Genomic DNA, 19,345 nt, shown 5'->3' on the forward strand with positions numbered 1-19,345 from the left:
CTTCCATCTGCTGGTTCACTCCCTAGTTGGCTGCAACAGCCGGAGCTGCGCCAATCTGAAGCCAAGAGCCAGGAGCTTCCGCCGGGTCTCCCACACAGGTGCTGGGGCCCAAGGGCTTGGGCCATCTTCTACTGCTTTCCAAAGCCATAGCAGAGAGCTGGACAGGAAGTAGAACAGCCGGGACTCAAACTGGCACCCATATGGGATGCTGGCTCTGCAGGTGGTGGCCTTACCCACTATGCCACAGCACCGGCCCTCATTTTAGCAATTCTTAAATGATTTCCCTTCTTTGTCTTCAGTTTTCAATCTTTAAAACCAAGTCTGGGCCAGCACCGCAGCTCATTAGGCTAATCCTCTGCCTGCGGCACCTGCACACTGGATTCTAGTCCTGGTCGGGGCACCGGATTCTGTCCTGGTTGCTCCTCTTCCAGTCCAGCTCTCTGCTGTGGCCCAGGAGTGCAGTGGAGGATGGCCCATAGTCCTTGAGCCCCTGTACCCACATGGAAGACCAGGAGAAGCACCTGGCTCCTGGCTTCAGATCAGGGCAGTGCGCCCGCCGCAGTGCACCAGCCGCAGTGGCCATTGAGGGGTGAACCAATGGAAAAGGAAGACCTTTCTCTTTGTCTGTCTCTCTTTCTCACTGTCCATTCTGCCTGTCAAAAAAAAAAAAAAAAAAAAAAAAGTCTGTTATTTCCTATCTGCTAGACTAGTGTTAGTCAGAATGCAATTGGAGGTTTAATAAATGTTCTTCCTTTTAGAAGATAGCACGTCCAAAGTACTAATTATATATTTAAATCATTTGGACTTTGTTTTTCACCTTGTTGAATGACAGAGGTCATAGGTTCGCTGTATTATCAAATAGTGTTCTTGGTGTTCTTCATGTGAAAAAGAAAAACACATCTGATTACTTGCTAAAATCAGTGATGGAGTAATTTTATTACTTGAATAATACATCATTCAAGTTCTCTTGTCATTGTTGCCTCCAGAAGCTGTACTTAAAAAAAAAAAAAAAAAAGATTACTTGATTCATGGTTTGCTGTAGTTAACTACATGATTACATGTTATTATCATCATAAATTCTTAAACTTCTGCAGCACAGAATTTGAATTTCATCCATCATGATGATCTTCTATAGAAATTAACCTGTGTTGATGAAATAATATTGTGGCATCACCCTACATAGTCTTTCTTTCTCTGTGTTGTAATTACTCAAAATAGTTTGGCAAAGTCCATTGTCCAAACCATTCTTCCACAAATTATATGTCTTTAAAAAAAAGACCTATTAATTTACTTATGAAGAGCTTTTAGTTTTATTTAATATTTGGGATTTAAAGGCCAGGGCAGTGGTAAAGCGGGTAAAGCCACCTGCAGTGCTAGCATCCCATATGGGTGCTGGTTGGAGACCCAGCTGCTCCACTTCTGATCCAGCTCTCTGCTATGGCCTGGGAAAGCAGTAGAAGATGGTCCAGGTCCTTGGGCCCTTGCACCAGCGTGGGAGACCTGGAAGAGGCTCCTGGCTCCTTCCTAGCTTCGGATCGGCGCAGCTCTGGACATTGCAGCCAATTGGGGAGTGAACCATTGGATGGAAGACCTCCCTCTCTCTCTCTCTCTCTGCCTCTCCTCTCTCTTTGTAGCTCTTTCAAATAAAAAAATAAATCTTTAAAAAAAAATTTGGGGATTTAGTCTCATAAAAATACAAAGGCAAGATGATTTAAAGGACTACCAGGAATTACAATTAACTAAATCAAAACTGCATTTCAGGTGGCAAGAAAGGTGCCTAATTGTTTTTGATCATCTTAGAAGGCATAAACTTGAAGACTTTCAATTCTAATTCTGACACTAACCACTTGGGTGGCCTTCACTGGATCTGTGATCTTCCAATCTGTTTCCATTTCTTTAACAAGAAGGTGCAATCTCTATTAGACTTGTTCACATCACAGATGTGTGAATCGAATGAAGTAACATTTTTATAAAGTGCTTACTCATATTCAGCCATGAGTCATCCTTAAGATTTGGCTTCTCCAACTGACTGACCCTTGGAGGCTTATCTGCTTTTTGTAGATCAGAGCTTGGTTCTTGAAACCACACCATGGTACCAAATTACTTAAGAACAAAATCAACAGTTCCTCTTACATTTGCATAGAAAAGAGTAAATTATCTTTTACCGTTTCCTGTTCTATTGAATTGTGGTCTTCAGGGCTTTCAGCTAAAGACTCATTATTGATTTGATACATAGCACATTTTAAAATATGCTCATTTTAGAAAAATGTTCGCTTTCTTTTCTTCCAACAGAATTATGCTTTATCTTGAAAAATAGGAAAGTAAAATCCTAAATCAGAGTATATGATGCATTGTAGGTCATTGGTACAATATCTAAAATGGATTTGTGGTCCCCCAAGATTCTGTAGGGTCTCCTTCATCTCTCTTTCTCTCTTCTTTATCTTTCTCTCTCTTCTTTATCTTTTCTCAATTGGCTGTAATAACTCAGGAAAGAAACTATTGAACCCTAAACACATTCCCATTATTAGAGAAGTTATAAGCCAAGAATATAAATTGGTAGAAGAAAGACATTCCCAAGTTATCTTTGCATTTTAAATTGGGTAACTGATGGTAAGAACAAGAATTACAGTATGGATATGATCAGTGCTGAGTATAATAATAGTTTCCTTTATTCTGTGCATTATATGTAATCTTCATTATGTCTTAGTTATTTTTTTGATCAAGAGAACCAACTTGATGAATTTGAGATATCAGTTTAGGCCTGTAATTTGGCTATTTCAAAAGCAACATGAGCTGCCTTATAATAAAATCAAAGATAGCATAAAACCCAAATCTGTTTTGTCCAAATTGTATAAAAAAATTCTACTTCATTTGCATTTCATTACAACCTCTTGCTCTTTTCTTGTCCTAAATATATGCTTTGCTGCTTGAGATTTACTTTTGTTTTTATATTTGCTTTTAAGTCATTATTTGTCCACTTGCTTTGAATGATCTGTAAGGCATTAGTCAGACTGCCTGTGTTCAGTTACTACCTTCTGAATTTGTGTTGAACACAAACATGCCAGGCCCCAGTTAAAGAAGTGGAGTTAGAGCCTATAAAACAATGACTGTTATAATAGGCAAGGGCTCCACTGTGAACAGAACTGAACATTGCTGAGCAAAAGGGAAGAGATCTTTCAAGGGTGGAGTGTGCAGAGGAAAAGGCATGGGTCCATGTGAAGGGTCCATACACCTGGGCCATCTGGGTTTGTTACTGGGAGTAGCAACAAAGGAGTATCTTTTGGACAGGAGGCAATAGTGCAGATTAGAGCAAGGTGTGTCCTTCACTGGGAACTGAGCAGAGTTATCTCTTTGAATTCATGAGAAGACAGCTTTGGACATCAGACAATTCACGTATCAAAGAGGCAGAGAAAGGATTTCAGTCTCAAACTTTCTAATGTAACTGCTCTTATAATGAGGTTCAGGAACCTATGTCTATTATGACATTTTGGTTGGAATAAACAATAAATTCTCCTCCCACCATTGAGTTTTCTCAGGCAGTCACCTTTAGAGGTATAGTCATAGAGGGATGAATTCTTGAGTTGTTAAAAAGTATACCACCATTTGTTCAGATCTCATAATGTGTGAGTGTGTGAGTGTGTGTGTGTGTGTATAAGGTAGACAAAATCATCTGAGCTGAGAGTCTGAAGAGCTTATAGGCCAAATTTGATGCCTCATCAAGAAGACTAAGAGGAACATGGATAGAGTTTATCAAGGAGAGGGTTTTTATCATTAGCTAGGGCATCCTTGCAAAGTTGGTCAACCCTAGCTTGCCTCAATTTCCTTCTCTGTAAAATATAATGATAGTATCTACTTCGTAGGAATGTGTTTTGAGTATCAAAGAAGTTGATACAGGTGAAATGTTTAGAATCATGCTAATATAAAGTTAAACTATAAGTATTAGTTATTGTTATTATTACTATTATTATATCTTTGAAGTGGAATTGTGGTTATCTACTGTCTACGACTATTGTAGTTCCCAAATGACATAGTACAGGTAAAACATTGAGAATCATGCTTGTCGCATGATAAGCATATTGGCTACAAATAGTCATCACAGGAGCCATTAAGTATCCTCTGGTCCTGAATTATTCCTGACAGCATAGGAGAATCAAATAAAAAAGAATCTTGAGCTTATTCTTTTTCAGTATTAGAACAGAGTAGGGTATGTTTTGTAACATTAGTAGTTCAGGGATTGCAAAAATATTTATGAGTAGTCTTATGAGTGACTCTAAGATCTTCAAGCACCATTTTGCTTCTGTATTTCCAAAATTTTGTATACCCTGTTTATTTATTTATCGTGGATGTGTGCAACCTTCAACATTTCATAGCTCCTTTCATAGCAAAGTAAAGTTGGATGTAAATAATGTTAAAGATTTTTAAGAAATGAGACAATTTGCTTTTAAGTGAGAAAAATACCATATATAAAAGTAATAACTAAGACCGTTCATTTTTGCAATTTTTCAAATTTTAAGACTATATTTGAATCTCCCTGATTCCCAGAGCAGAAGTAAGAAAACAGGTACAAAATTCATGATTTTTAGGTAACCAGTAAGTTTAGAGAGACCAAAACAATCTCTCTCTGTTGGTGAGGTGAAGTGATTATCTAAGATGTAGGTGTTAGTAAATGAGTACAGCCTGTCTTTGTATTGGGCATACAAGGGTGCTTCAAAAAGTCCATGGAATATGGAATGAAAAGTTAAGTTTATTTTGGTGCAGAAATTTTGGAAACCTTGGCATTTTTTTCATAACATGTTTTCTATAAACTTGTTGAAGATCACTGGTATTATCAACCATAACATAACTGGATTTCCAGTATGGATCTGGAGTATACAGATCAACACAGGACCACTGTATTAGTGGCTTATTTGTTGTTTCAACTAAAATACCCAAGAGGAGCTTCGCTGGTAAAGAAATGGTTTATTTCAGCCTACATTTTTTGGAGAGTACAGTTCAAAGGTCAGGCACCTCCCGAAGTCTGGCATCTGTGGAGGCTGGCCATGGCACGTGGGACAGGAGGCAGTGAGAGAGCAGCCAAGCAGTACTTGAACTGAGATCACCAAACCTCTCAAAGAACCACTCTGCTGGCATGCCCCCAGTAAGCCCAAGACCTCTCGGTGGTCTTGCCTCTCAGGTGCCATTGTTATATCAAGTCTCCATCCTTAGTCTGTCAGCTGTAAAGTCATCAGAGTTAAAAGAGCTGTATGAGTTTTGGGGAGACAATACACCTCAACCCATAGCACCTTTCTCCTTAAATTATAATTTTATCACTAAAAATTCTGAATGTTAATACATTTGATAGTGGAAAAATGATAGCATGAGTAAGAGTCCAGTAACTGACCAAAAAAAAAAAAATAATAATTGGAGTTTGTGTTGATTTCTTCAGAGTGTTTAATAAAAATTTTAGTAAGGGAAAGCAGCCAAATACAATATTGTATTTTAAGACCAACTTTTATTCAGTATATTTCTCTCATTAATATTTGAATATTTAATTCAAGAAATTAAGTATTTAATTTTACAAGTAGTAAAAATGGTCAAAACTGAATCCTACCATTTTAAAATCAAATGCATTCAGTTGTTCCACCCCTTTTTTATACACATCTAAAATATTGCATTTAACTGTGACAATACTAGAAATATCACCGAGTATCATTGGTTTTACAAATTGGGCCTAAAGTTGTTAAGAATTGGAAAAATGTGAAGTTCCAGACTCAACCTTCCACTATCCTGACATCGCTTCAGCCATCTGTAGGCAGCCTAACCTCACTGAGCCAGTATTTGTTTTGCAGACATAGAGGCCATACTTTTCATAGTTATTATTTCATTTCTTGCTGGCAGTAGTTTAATTTGGATTTTTGTTATCTTTCTTTCTTTAATAGTCGGATACGTACTTCTGCATGTCAATGCGTTTGCCCGTGGATGAGGAAGCCTTCGTGAGTAAGTATTAATTGTGTGTTGCCTGTCTGGCAGTGGGGTGGCATTGGAAGGGAGGACAGCTATTTGAAGCCAGTGAGAGGCTCTCTCTGATGGTTATGAGCATATTAATCTTGAACTGTCAGTTTCTAGCATGCATTTATCATGCCTAATGCAGAAACAAACTAGAGAGAGCCACTGAGAGACAAGATTACAAACTGTACCCGGAGAGATTCGTGAGGAATAGTAGTTAAGGAGTTGCATGCAGATGTCAATGGCCGCCAATACCATGTGCTCCCATTTGTATGATATTGGCTTTCTGTCTGCCGCTGAATGCTTAATTCCGCTCCACTCAACAGACTGTTTATTTACCTGCTGGCTCATGCTATAAATCGACTGCACTTAGAATCAACATTGGGGAATGTAAGATTTTACCTGTCAGACAGGTAGATAAATGGGCAGGGAGGGAAGACAGGAAGGAGAGACAGGGAGGAGAAAAACGGAGAGGCAGAGTGGGAAAAGAAGGAAAATGCATCCTATTGATGGTAAAGGATAAGAGGACTCTTAAATGACAGGTCCTCTCCCAACTGAGCCTCTAAGTCAGATAGGGAAAGTGACAAAGCACCATCTGTTTCCATCTAGATGACTGGGATGTAAACATCCCTGATGATAGACCTTTAACTGCTTAGGGAGGACGTGTGATTGGCAAATTATTCATGGATTTGTTTTTTTCCACTTCACTTTTCTGGTTTGAGACGTTGATTTTGGATAGAAAATGATGGTAATGAGAGTCGTGCTTCGGTCCCTTGAAACTAATCTTCAAGTGGGCTGTCTGGAGGGCTATTCCGTGGATTGTGTACAGTGGCCTTGGGGCAGTGGCGGGATGAATTTTCATGAGGTATTCCCCACAGGAGTGCACATTAGAGACCTGCACAGCCAGAGAAGTGTGCATTTATTTATTTTTTCACACGCTTTGGTGGCAATCACAACAGAAAATAGAGCCCATAACAACACAACCGTAAACTAAATTAGCTTAATAGTTAGTTCCCAAAAATGAACCTGAGAGCATGGGAAGCCGACTGTGGTCTGGCTGTTGTTTTGTGTATTTGAACATTACCAAGGAGAAAGTTAAGGACCTCACTTCCAGATCCTGAACTGAATATATTTAAGGATCAAAAAATAATTTCTAATTGTCATGCCTTAAATACCAAGGCATATGGTTTAGAATAAGTATATATCATTAAAATATTTGCAGGAAAGCATTCCTTAATTTCGTATCCACATATTTGGTAGCCTGGGAGAAAATAGTACTTACTTGTAAATGGATTTTTTTCTTAATTCTCCTGCTTCACAGCTGACTTGAAGGCCACGTGCACAGCTAAGGGGGTCATGTGTCACTGCAGTACCTCAAGTCTCACATGTATATATCCCTGGTGTGGTTCTGGAGGCTGGTGGTAGGACGTGTCCGAGCTGGTGAATCCTAAGGACTATAAACATATAGCCTGGAATGTGTGACCGCTCTCCTAAAATAGAGCTGTGTACTTTTGCATAACTTACAATTGAAAAGTACAAGTGAATATATTCAATCAAGTAAAATATTCATGGGAAACACATAAAGGCCTCTATTAGAACCAGGGGGCTAAACGTTTTTTCATTTTCGTGGTCAACTCTTTTCTAAGATTAAGCGCTTCCAAGTTCTGAGATTCTTAAGTCGTCTTCTGAGATTAACAGCTATGTTCACTGTGTCTTCCTTTCTCTATTGCTGGTAAGATTGCATGACTGCTGAAGACTGGGTTACCTGTTCAGAGCACGTGGTTCCCTCTTTGGTTTAAATCCTTTACTCTACTACTCCCGTATGTTTTGCCAGGAAATTTTAGGAGTAGCCAAATTAGTGCTGGAGAACTGAGAACCAAAGAGCAGCCCGAGTCATTTACGTTACAGAATAAGGGAGACGCTGCTTTTCCTGTCTCCTTAGTTCTGAGGACAGACATCCTGTCGATTGTCCCATTTATAGCCCAAGAAACAGAAACGGGAATACCTGTATGTGTGACTTAATCAGGTGCTAGGATAGTGGGGTTATATGGACTTTTTTTTTTTTTTTTTTTTTGACAGGCAGAGTTAGACAGTGAGAGAGAAAGAAAGAGACAGAAAGGTCTTCCTTCCATTGGTTCACTCCCCAAATGGCCTCTATGGCCACTGCGCCACACCAGCCCAAAGCCAGGAGCCAGGTGCTTCCTCCTGGTCTCCCATGCGGGTGCAGAGCCCAAAGACTTGGGCCATCCTCCACTGCACTCCCGGGCCACAACAGAGAGCTGGACTGGAAGTGAAGCAACCGGGACAGAATCGGGCACCCCAACCGGGACTAGAACCCAGAATACTGGCGCCGCAGGCGGAGGATTCGCCTAGTGAGCCAGGGCGCCGGCCTTGGACTTCTTGTTTGTATAATTATACACCATTATCATCGCTGCCAGCCATGGCTTACAGACTGCCTGCCAGACACTGGAATAGTGAAAGCTAAGCCTACTGCAGCCATTGTCCACAAGAGGAGACAGAGTTAAAGGACCTGCCTAGGCTTCCTGCTGGCTGCCTGTTGACCTACCTGTTTTCCATTTAAATTATGAGCTGTGGGTGTGGGGATAGTGATACAGGGGAAGAAATGGAAGACGCTGTCAGTTGAATACCTCCAGCTGAAAACTGAGCCATACCATCTCTCTGTCTTCTCCCATCAAATACAATTATGCTTTCATTCTCTTACCTTCGGTCCCTATGGGGAACACTGGTCAGTCCTGCCAAAAAGTAAAATAAACCAAAAAATTGCCTGTAAAACAGATCCTAGTGCCCCTTTTCAAAAGGAAAGGGGCAAGGGTACTTTTAAAAGTTTGTGGATTAGTGGAATGAAAACACACGTTATTTTGATGCAAAATTTTTTAATTCATGCATAATTTTTCCATAATATTTCCACATGTCATGAAAACAAAATTAGTACCAAAATAAGCATATGCTTCTAGTTCCATTTTTTCCCTGAATTTTTTGAAGTACCCTCATAGGTTATATGTTGAGAAGATAATCACACAGAGCTTTTCTAGACATTTCAAATAGTAGACAGCTTGCTTTTGCCTTAAATTATGTTCTTGTTTGTTTTTTAAGATTTATTTATATTTATTTATTTTAAAGGTAGAATGACAGAGAGGAAAAAGAGAGAGAGAGAAAGAGAGCTGTCCACTGTCCACTGGTTTACTCCCCACATGGCCACAACAGCCAAATCTGTGTCAGGCCAAAGCCAGGGGCCGGGGAACTCCATTTCTGTTTCCCTCACAGGTGGCAGAGACCACCATAGCTTTGGCCATCATCTGCTGCCTTCCCAGGTCTCCAGCTGGCTGATATGGGATGCCAACATTGCAAGCTAACTTCACCCACTGTGCTGCAACACTGGCCCCCATGTTCTTGTTTTAATATAAGGGATAAGCATCTGGTTTTTCTTTTGAAGAAAAGTGACTTGTTCATTAATTTAACAAACTTTTGATAATTCTGCAGTGTGCCAGTTACTGGGCAAGGTAATGGAGATGTGGAGTATGATGCATAATTCTGGAAGACAAGAATGCAAGGGTTAAAACATATAAAAATAATCTTTTCCTTGTTCTTTTCAAGTTTCTAATGAAAATTGGAAAAGGCTGCTTACAATTCAAATTGCTAATTGTGACTAAGACAAACTCTCTTGATAGTGTTAAGAATCAGAATTGCATTTGATTATTTTCACAATTTTGACTGTTTGTGTGACTAGTTATGTAACATATTTTAGTTAAATAGATTTCTTAATTCTCAGAAATTGCCATCGCAGTCATCATTGAATTAATATGTACATACCTATCCTGTTTACAAATGAGCATACAGCATCTGTGGTATGTCTACACGTCTATTTAATACGAAATGTGATTTCATATAGATGGTTGGGGGAAGTACTATGAGTGTAGTGAAGATGAGAATGCTTTTTATATTTTGAACAAAAAAATCATAGTTTTCTCTAGAGCATTGCTTTAGTTTATTGTTCTAATAAGAAATCACAGAATTGGATGAGTGGAGGTATGATAAAATCTGCATTTGACCATTGAACTGTGGTGCTGTCTAAAAGGTGTTTTCCCCACACTCAGAGGAATTGGCTCTGACAGCAGCCCACTCAGCCAGGAAATTTGACTGTCATCTTCATCCACTTGCTTTCCCTCACATGGGTGACCAGTAAATAAATGTGTCTCTTCCTTAGTGAATGATGGCAGGTCCCTATCTATCAAATTGCACTGTACACATGAGATAGAAGCCATTGAATTTACAAATAGATGAAATTAATCTAATGATTCATTGCTTTTCATGTTTATGGACTGCTCTCTTGAATGTAGAACAAGTCTATGGCAGAATTGCACAGTTGGATTTCTAGAATTTTTCCAGAGGTGACCTTTAAAAAAACAAGATTATCTTTATTTATTGTAAAGGTGGTGCTACAGAGAGAAAGAGAGAGAGAGAGAGAGAGAGAAGACAAAGATCTTCCACCCGCTAGTTCACTCCCCAAATGGCCCCAACAGCCAGGTCTAGGCCAGGTCAAAGCCAGGAGCCAGGAGCTTGATTCTGGGTCTCCCACATGTGTGCAAGGGCCCATCCTCCACTGCTTTCCCAGCTGCATTAGCAGGGATCTGGATCAGAAGTAGAGTAGCTGGGACCCAAACTGGAATGCTTATGGGATGCTGGCACTGCAGAAGGTGGCTTAACCTACCGTGCCACAGAGCTGGCCCCCAAATGTGGCCTTTCTTAAACAAAGCACATGTGCAGGTGATGCTGGGATACTTCAAAAACTGCAGGAATAATCCCAACTTTGATCATATTTATTGGTCACAATCTAGTGACTCTGTAAAGACCCAGGTCTGACAGGGCATTTGCTCACATATACACATTTTATGGCTTTGACAGTAACTAAGTGTGTGTGTGGGGGTGTCTCCATCCCCATGTGGTCACCCTGTCATCTTTGTTTCCAATTAGTTGGCTATGAATCCTTTTTATTCTGTCTTCAGCTGGAACTTCCTTCCATATGAATATTGTGGTCTGTGTCTCCCAGGTGACCACTGAATACCTTTCACTAGGCACCCTAGGATGCTCTTCTAGTTTCTTAGTGAAAGCTGCTTTGAAAAAGCTATTATCAGTAAAATAAATCAGATACACTACACAACAGGTCCCTGGTAGTGGCTAAAACCTAATGTCCTAAAGCTGTTTTTTATTAGATGTATGTATGCATTTATTTATTTATGTGAAAGGCAAAGTGACAGAGATAGAAAGAGAGGTAACTTCCATCCACTGATTCACACCCCACATAATTGCAACATGGGCTGGGCCAGGCAAAGGAAAGAGCCAGGAATCCCATCTGGGTCTCCCACATGAGTGGTGAGGACTTAAGTACTTAAACCATCCTCTGCTGCTTCCCAGGTGCATTGGCAGAGAGCTGAGACTCAAACTGGCTTTCTGATATAGGATGAAAGAGATCCAAATGGTGGATCAACCAGCTGTGCCACAATACTGGCCCCTATAGATATTTTTTAAGATTGATTTATTTATTTGAAAATCAGAGTTACAGAGAGAGGGAGAGACAGGGAGGGAGATCTTCCATCCACTGTTTTGCTCTTCAGATGGCCACAACTGCTAGGGCTGGGCCAGGCTGAAGCCAGGAGCCAGAAGCTTCTTCTGGGTTTCCCACATGGGTACAGGGGCTGAAGTACTTGGGGCATCTTCTGCTGCTTTTCCTAAGCCATAACCAGGGATCTGGATTGGAAATGGAGCAGCAAGGACTCAAACCAGTGCCCATATGGGATGCCAGCACTGCAGGCCGTGGCTTACCCTACTATGCCACAGTGCCAACTACCGCCCCGCATTGCAAAGCTATTTTAATATGGTAACTGTAAAATGCCTCCTCCCTCCACCTCTGTATTCCTTTGAACCTTGGAATTTGTCCTATTTCCAGATGCAGAGAAAAATATTCCAGTTGCCAATAGTCTGAGCAGGAAAGAGCACATTGGGTACAATGATGAGAGACAGTGTTGTATATTTGGTGGTTGCAAGAGTGAGCTCTCAGCCGGACTGCTCTGCATTCAAGTCCCAGCCTCACCACTTGCTAGCTGCATGAACAGGGATTAGTTTGTCCATCTCTCTGTGCTCAAGGTGTTCTATTTAGGAGGTAAAGGACGAGACACATGGGATCAGTGTGAGAAGTAATTGCGTGCCTGGCACTGGGTAAGCCCTCAATACATGTCTCACAAGTGTGGTTCTGAAGTGAGGATGGCTTCGTGTTGAGAGTGAAAAGTGGCAGAGGGGCTTGTCATGTGGGAAATGTGGTCAGCTGGGAGACAGCGGCAGCATTAGGCATGGCCTGAAAGGGCTAGAAGGGGATTTGGATTTGATTCTGTAGGAAATTAATAGAGGGCTATTCTGGGAATGGCATTACACATACAGTTAAAGATGCTTATGCTGGTTTATTTTGCATAGCTTGGCTGATGAAGTACTTATTGATTGATTCTTTAGTTGGTTCTGATATATACTGTAAAGTTTAGTTTTAAAGAGTAGGTAATTTAGAAGTTGAAATCTTGCTTTGTGTTGAGAGCCCATTACTCAGAAGTAAGGATTGTTTCATTGTAAATTCATGTTCAGTATATAGGCTAGCTCTAGTGTCTTATTTCTTGGTTAATTTGGCAATGGCAGCTTAGAGTCCTCATAAACTACATTAGGAATCTTTGTGAATTGTACATCATTGTCCCTAGCTAGCAAGAGTTAATGACAATTTCTCTATTAAGCTTTCTGATTAAAAATGTTCAAGCCAGAGGTCTTTATTTTAGTGTAGAATTGCTTTATGGTTATGGGGGGAGCTAGCAGAGATAATGTAATGTGCTGTAGCTGCAGGTTTCAACACGCTGGCAAATGGGCTGTGGTGCTGTGAGCCTTACATGTATCTGTACCTTTCTGGCCCAACTGCAAGATTACGAGCATTAAGGCCGATCATTTCGCACCCTTAAATTACAATTTAGATCATTGCTATCTTCAGTTCCTTTGAGCTGTTTTTGAAGTCAAATCTTTAGTTTTGGGAAATAAAGAACTGTTGAAGGGAGTAGGGTTAAGATCTGGGGCCTGCGATCTTTTTCTTTCCCTTTTTTTCTTTTTAAGTCACAATATCTCTTTTACACAATTGCTTCTTGAACTTTGCCGCTTCCCAATTCTCTCAATATTGAGTATGCATTGAAGACACCAGCATCATTGGAATAAAGATCCTATCGCAGGCATAAACATCATCACTAAAGGCTCATCTGTAAGGCTGCTTCAGATCCCAATTCTAGCATGATTTTAGGCAATATAGTTAAAAATCTATGATGTAACACAGAATTCCAGTGATCTCTTTCGAAAGTACGGTTCTAAAATATCAACTCATTTTTACCTTTGGAAACTCTTTTTGTAACCTTATTTTAAAAGAAAGCTTGTTTCTACTGTTTGCCCTATGTGGGAATATCACACAGGTCTTAGAATGTACAAATCACACTGAATCTGTTAAAAACCAATGAAAAATTAAAGTAAAAAATATTTAAAGGAGCACTTTAATCCCCTTATTAACTAAGATTAGTCAATCAAAGACTGATACATTCACATCATAGAATATATTCAGCCATTCAAGTGCTGACTGTAGTCAGAATCTGAAACTTTTAAAATGACTACTTCCCTGGGAGTGAGCTCTGGAGATTTGATTGCGGCATCGGTGGGGAAGGAAGAGGGGACCTGGACACCTGTGTTTTTAACAGTCTCCACAGGTAATTTTTTTTTTTTTTTTGACAGACAGAGTGGACAGTGAGAGAGAGAGACAGAGAGAAAGGTTTTCCTTTGCCGTTGGTTCACCCTCCAATGGCCACCGCGGCCAGCGCACTGCGGCCAGCGCATCGCACTGATCCGAAGGCAGGAGCCAGGTGCTTCTCCTGGTCTCCCATGGGGTGCAGGGCCCAAGCACTTGGGCCATCCTCCACTGCACTCCCAGGCCATAGCAGAGAGCTGGCCTGGAAGAGGGGCAACCGGGACAGAATCCGGCACCCCGATTGGGACTAGAACCCGGCATGCCGGCGCCACAGGCGGAGAATTAGCCTATTGAGCCACGGCACTGGCTCCACAGGTAATTCTAATGTACAGCAGGGGCTAGAAACTACTTCAGAGGAAAATTGTTCCAGACCTGTAAAAATATACACAGTATTGCACATAAGCCACTTATTGTGTATTCTGTGATTCCACTGGGAAGAACAAAGAAACAAAGTTAATAATGCTAGGAATGATTTATACAGGCATCAAAGTTCTGGAGATCCAAACTTGAATTTGCAAGTCAGTTCTTTTTCACTCAGTTGGTTAATTATCCATGGTCTATGGCAATTGTCCACTACATATATTTAGCAAAAAGAGTGTTTCTCCCATTTCCAGTAGTTATTGAAGATTTTGAAGTATGAGAGTCCTTCAAAAGATTGGGGGAAAATGAACTAAAAAGTATGAGTTTATTTTGGTGCAGAATTTTTTTTTGAAATCCAAATACGTTTTCCATAATACTCATTTTCCATGTATAATAAAAGACAGAAATTTTTGCCCCAAAATAAACTCCTGCTTTTAGTTCCATTTTTCTGTGACAGTTTTGAAATAACCCTCATCCAGTGGATGTTGCCAGAATCCTGGTTCCTCCACCTGACTGTGTATGGTCTTCAAAATCTTTCCACAACCTGAACTGGATGATCCATCATATTTGACTTAAAGACCTGGATATCCTCTTGCAACAAAAAATGGAAAGAAAGCCAAGTACTAAATGAAACTCCCTCCTAGGTCACATTCTTAGAGAATTCTATGGCCCTGATTGTGGTCTGATGTTAGCTAAAAGAGGCCATAAATCCCAAACAACTTCATGCAGTTAGAACAGATTTTGCTTGGAACTCCAGAAAATGGACCTAGTTATCTCTCAGCCCTGTACGTCGCCTCACACATCCTTTCAAGTCTTCCGTGTCAATTGGCATCAGCGTTTGAGAAATTCTCCAAATTATACCCTCGCAGGGTCCTCCTATTTCTTTTAGTTAATGAGCCCGATTCACTATTTCTGGATTCTTGGTCCTTCAAAAGCATTTTGTTCACAGGACTTTCTCACTTATGCAGTCTTCCCTCATCTTCTACATCCGGTGATCTGAGCTGTTAGCACCCATTAGCAGGAAGTACCATTTCCACTTAAGCAGCTGTCGTCTTATTGTTGAGGTAGAAGAGCTGGTGCACTTTTGATCTCCCCAGATATAATATTCCCTTGCATCCTCACGAGGCTGTGTGCTGCCCTGCGATTCATCCTCCCAAGGCTCCAAGGCTGCCTTTGTTTATTCTGCCTGTCAGAATGGCACACTTCAATGCAGTCATTTTCATTATTATCCTCTAACTCTACTCCCCTTGGACTCTTTGTTTCTTGCATATGTGGTCGGAGGAAAAGACAGGAGAAATTTCTCTTGAGATGTGACTTAAAGCATTTTTCCGTATTTTGTTTTGCGTTGTGATGAAATCTCCCACAATGTCGTGTGTGTATCTTGTGCTCATAGGATCTTATTCTTATTCACAGAGGCTGGGGGTCTTATTATTCCTCTAATAAGAAGTAGGAGTGGAACAAACCCAGGAAATGAACCTGTCAGGCTAATCTTTTCCCAACTGGCCCCTTCCCCACACTGACAGCAGATCCTTCAATGAGATTGTCCAAGCATTGCCTTATTTTAAGGCATTTACTGTTTGTTTTTGACTTACATTTCCACATGACATTTGTTTTGCTGGAGTTGTTTTTCATTTCAAATTGCAGTGGATTGTACGTGGAGCTGTTCTATAAATACTTCAATATGCATTTTTCTTTAGGATATGAAAAAAAATGGTTGGTTGCTTGTTTTCACCCAGTCCCAATATTTACTTAGCATTTAAATTAGATCTTGCATTTCTGAAGGAATCTGAGAGTCAAAGAGGATAAGTTTTTATGTGTGGGAATACTGAAGAATTTCCTTTTACAACCACTTTAAAGGCATAGATTTGTTTCTCATTTTGGAAAAGAAAATTAAACACATATCTAGTAAGAGCTCAATATGGAGCAAATTAGTGGTACTTAAAATAGGATGTCAGAACAAGAAAAAATGGGAAAATGGCTAGAGAATTTATCCTTAGAGTAATTAAGAGTTGCTGTTTACAAGAGTTAGAAGGTCTTTGTGCATAAGCAGGGACCCAGGCTGGCCACTTTCTTTCCCTTGCAATGAAAACCCAGCAATTGTGTGTCGTACCTTTTTAATCGCTTCCTCTCCAACAGATCTTCTGCCTGTCCTTAACTGAATATTTTGCTTATTAATATTTTATTTTATGAAATTACTTGTATTTCATTCCATTTTCCAAGAACATGCTTTTAAAGAATATATATTGCTTTGAGAGGCAGAGAGACGTAGATAGACAGAAGGAGCTCCCCTTTGCTGGTGTGCTCCCAGATGCCCGTGGTCGCTGGGGTTGGGCTGGGAACAAAGGTAGGAGCAGGGATCACAATCTGGGTCTCCGTGTTGGCAGCAGGAACCCAGTTACTTGAGCCATCAGCACTGCCCCTCCGCATCTGCATTAGAAGAAAGCTGGAGTCAGGAGCTGGAGCCAGGCATCCAGTCCACACACTCCAGTGTGCATCTTCACTGTCAACCACTGTGCGGAATACTGGCCTGGAGTTCACTCTTTTTACGTGAAGGTTTCTGCCTCGTTCCACAGCAGTACATGCACTGCACTGATGTGAAAGGAACACTGTAGCTATCTCCTGAACAGATCCTTACAGCTCAGGGCTCTCTCTAAAGCTTTGTCCTGAGCCCTCCCTGTGGTTCCTGCTTTCACCAGGGTGATTTTTGTCCAGTCTCACAGCTTCATGGTTCAATTTATGAGTGACTCCAAAATAGGTAATTCTCTGACTTCCTCCTTGAATGTGAGTTTCCCACTTCAACTCTACTGGGTGTGTCCATGTGGATCTTTAGATGATACCTTAAACTCACATTGCTTTGCATCTGTCAGTTTCTGTCTGGGAATAAACTACACTTGGCTGCATTGCCTTCATATCAAAATTGCAAGAGCAATTCAGTCATAGGAAATCCATGCATCCATAGTAAGATAATGTAAGGAGAGGAAGTCACGGAAGCGTCTTGGTAGGTTCTAGCAAACCTGCAGAGTCAGCTTCTTGTTGAACAGCCCCTCACGAATGGGCAGAGGCATTTTTTTTAAAGGGCAGAAGGGCAATACAGTCAGATAAGAAGCTGGAAATGCATGTAAAAGGTTATAAGTAATTCAATAAGAAATGAATAGGAGACTACAGGTTGTATCATATATATGAGGTGACTGCAGTAAGTTCATGGGGAAATGAAATTAAAAAGAGAAGTTCAGTTTTGATGCAAAACTTTCTTTTAAAATTTATGCATAGGAGGGAGTCTCCAAGAACCTGATGGAAAATGCATATTATGGAAAAACCACCTGGACTTCAAAAAAATTTGCACCAAAATAAATTTATATTTTCATTTCATTTCTCTGTGAACTTTTTGAAATAGTCATGAACCAAAATAAATTTCAGATGAATAAACGCCATGTTCTCTTACTTCAGAGTTGTTTCAATTTTCCTTTTGCTGCAAAAACATGCTGAAGGGGTTCAGGAAGGGTGGAAGGAAACTCAGCACTCAGCTCAAGAGATATGAAGAGAGGACCTCACAGAAGTCTTTTTCTCTGGCTAACAAACCTAGGCTCAGTCACAAGATGATTTTCCATGAATTGTGAACTTCGTAACTTCCACTTGATTCTTTCCTTCCAACAAAGCCTCTTGCGTCTCTGGGCTTACCGTGTTCTTTGGTAATGGAGAATAAAGCCTCGAGCTGTACCAAGTCCGTTTCCAGCGGGCCTCTTTATTTTTTAAATGGTGTTACGAAAACCTCAGGATTCACTTTCATGGACAGGTATTTGGCACAGCAGTTAAGCTGCTGCTTGGGACAGCCACATCCCTTATTCGAGTTCGAGACTCAGCTCCACTCCCGATTCTAACATTCTGCTAATGTGTACCCTGGGAAGCAGCAGATGATGGCTCAAGTACTTGGGTCCCTGCCATCACCTGGGAGACCTGGATTGAGTTCCTGGGTACCAACTTTAACCTGGCCTGATCTTGGATGTTTTAGGCATTTGGGGAATGAACCAGTGGATGAGAGATCACTCTCTGTCTTTCTCTCTGCCTTTCAAATAAATAAATAAGTAAATTCTAAAGAATATTTTTAGGCTTTAATTTTTTTTCAGTTCAGGGAATGAAAGCCTTTTTGTTTCTTCTTTAATTTCTAAGTTCAGAGGCACATAGTAGGTGCCCCGTGGTTTTCTTTTTTCTTTTTTTTTTTTTTTTGATCAACCAAATTTTGCTAGCTGAGCAGCTATGATTTTATTTACAACATTTTTATTTTATAAATATTCATGCCTCATAAACATATTCTAGCAATAAATGTCTTACTAGTTTTATGAGACAGACCCAAACAACTAAAAGATAGTTTTTCACTCACCTGAGAACTGATGACATTTTAGGTTATTTAGCATTTTCATGCAGAAAGTAGGCTCATGAATGGCTCCTTCATATCGGGCAGCATTTTCTATGAGAACAAAAATTAACAAGCCAAATCCACAGCAGCAAATGGGGGATCGAGAATGATACTGTCCATAGATGACATCATAATTCGTTTTTTAGTTAGTACTGTTTTACTCCTGCACTGATTTTTGCTGATTTTAATGTCTTTTGGCCACTAGTTTTAGGAGAGAGAGAAATGCCATAGCTTAAGTTTCAGTATCCTTTTAAAAAGCACACCATGCTCATCCAAGACCATAATTTTACATCTCCTTTTTTTTTTTTTTTTTTGGACAGGCTGAGTGGACAGTGAGAGACAGAAACAGAGAAAAAGGTCTTCCTTTTTCCGTTAGTTCACCCTCCAATGGCCACTGCGGCTGGTGCACTGGGCCGATCCAAAGCCAGGAGCCAGGTGCTTCTCCTGGTCTCCCATGGGGTGCAGGGCCCAAGCACTTGGGCCATCCTCCACTGCCTTTCCGGGCCACAGCAGAGATCTGGACTAGAAGAGGAGCAACCGGGACAGAATCCGGCGCCCCAACTGGGACTAGAACCCGGGGTGCCGGCGCTGTAGGCAGAGGATTAGCCTATTGAGCCATGGCGCCGGCCAATCTCCTGTATTTTTCTAAAGATTTTCACTTTTATTTTTCTTTCCCAGTAAATCTTTTCTCCATATACTTCCCAGTAACTGATATTATTATTTGGAGGTGGTAATAAATTTGTATGTTGAATCCT

At 40.6% G+C, this 19,345-nt stretch overlaps 1 protein-coding gene across 6 annotated transcripts in view; it reads left to right on the forward strand.

The window, feature by feature from the left end:
* PAM (peptidylglycine alpha-amidating monooxygenase) overlaps positions 1-19,345 on the forward strand; it is a 342,095-nt gene that overhangs the window by 184,658 nt on the left and 138,092 nt on the right. For all 6 annotated transcript variants that reach the window (XM_089313069.1, XM_051853950.3, XM_051853946.3 and 3 more), the window contains one exon: positions 5,919-5,976. In XM_089313069.1, the coding sequence (XP_089169195.1) occupies positions 5,919-5,976 (58 nt within the window). The remainder of the gene's footprint in view (positions 1-5,918; positions 5,977-19,345) is intronic.

The sequence above is a fragment of the Oryctolagus cuniculus genome, chromosome 14, assembly GCF_051225735.1.
Source record: "Oryctolagus cuniculus isolate XC-2025 breed Fujian yellow rabbit chromosome 14, ASM5122573v1, whole genome shotgun sequence".
NCBI lineage: Eukaryota > Metazoa > Chordata > Mammalia > Lagomorpha > Leporidae > Oryctolagus > Oryctolagus cuniculus.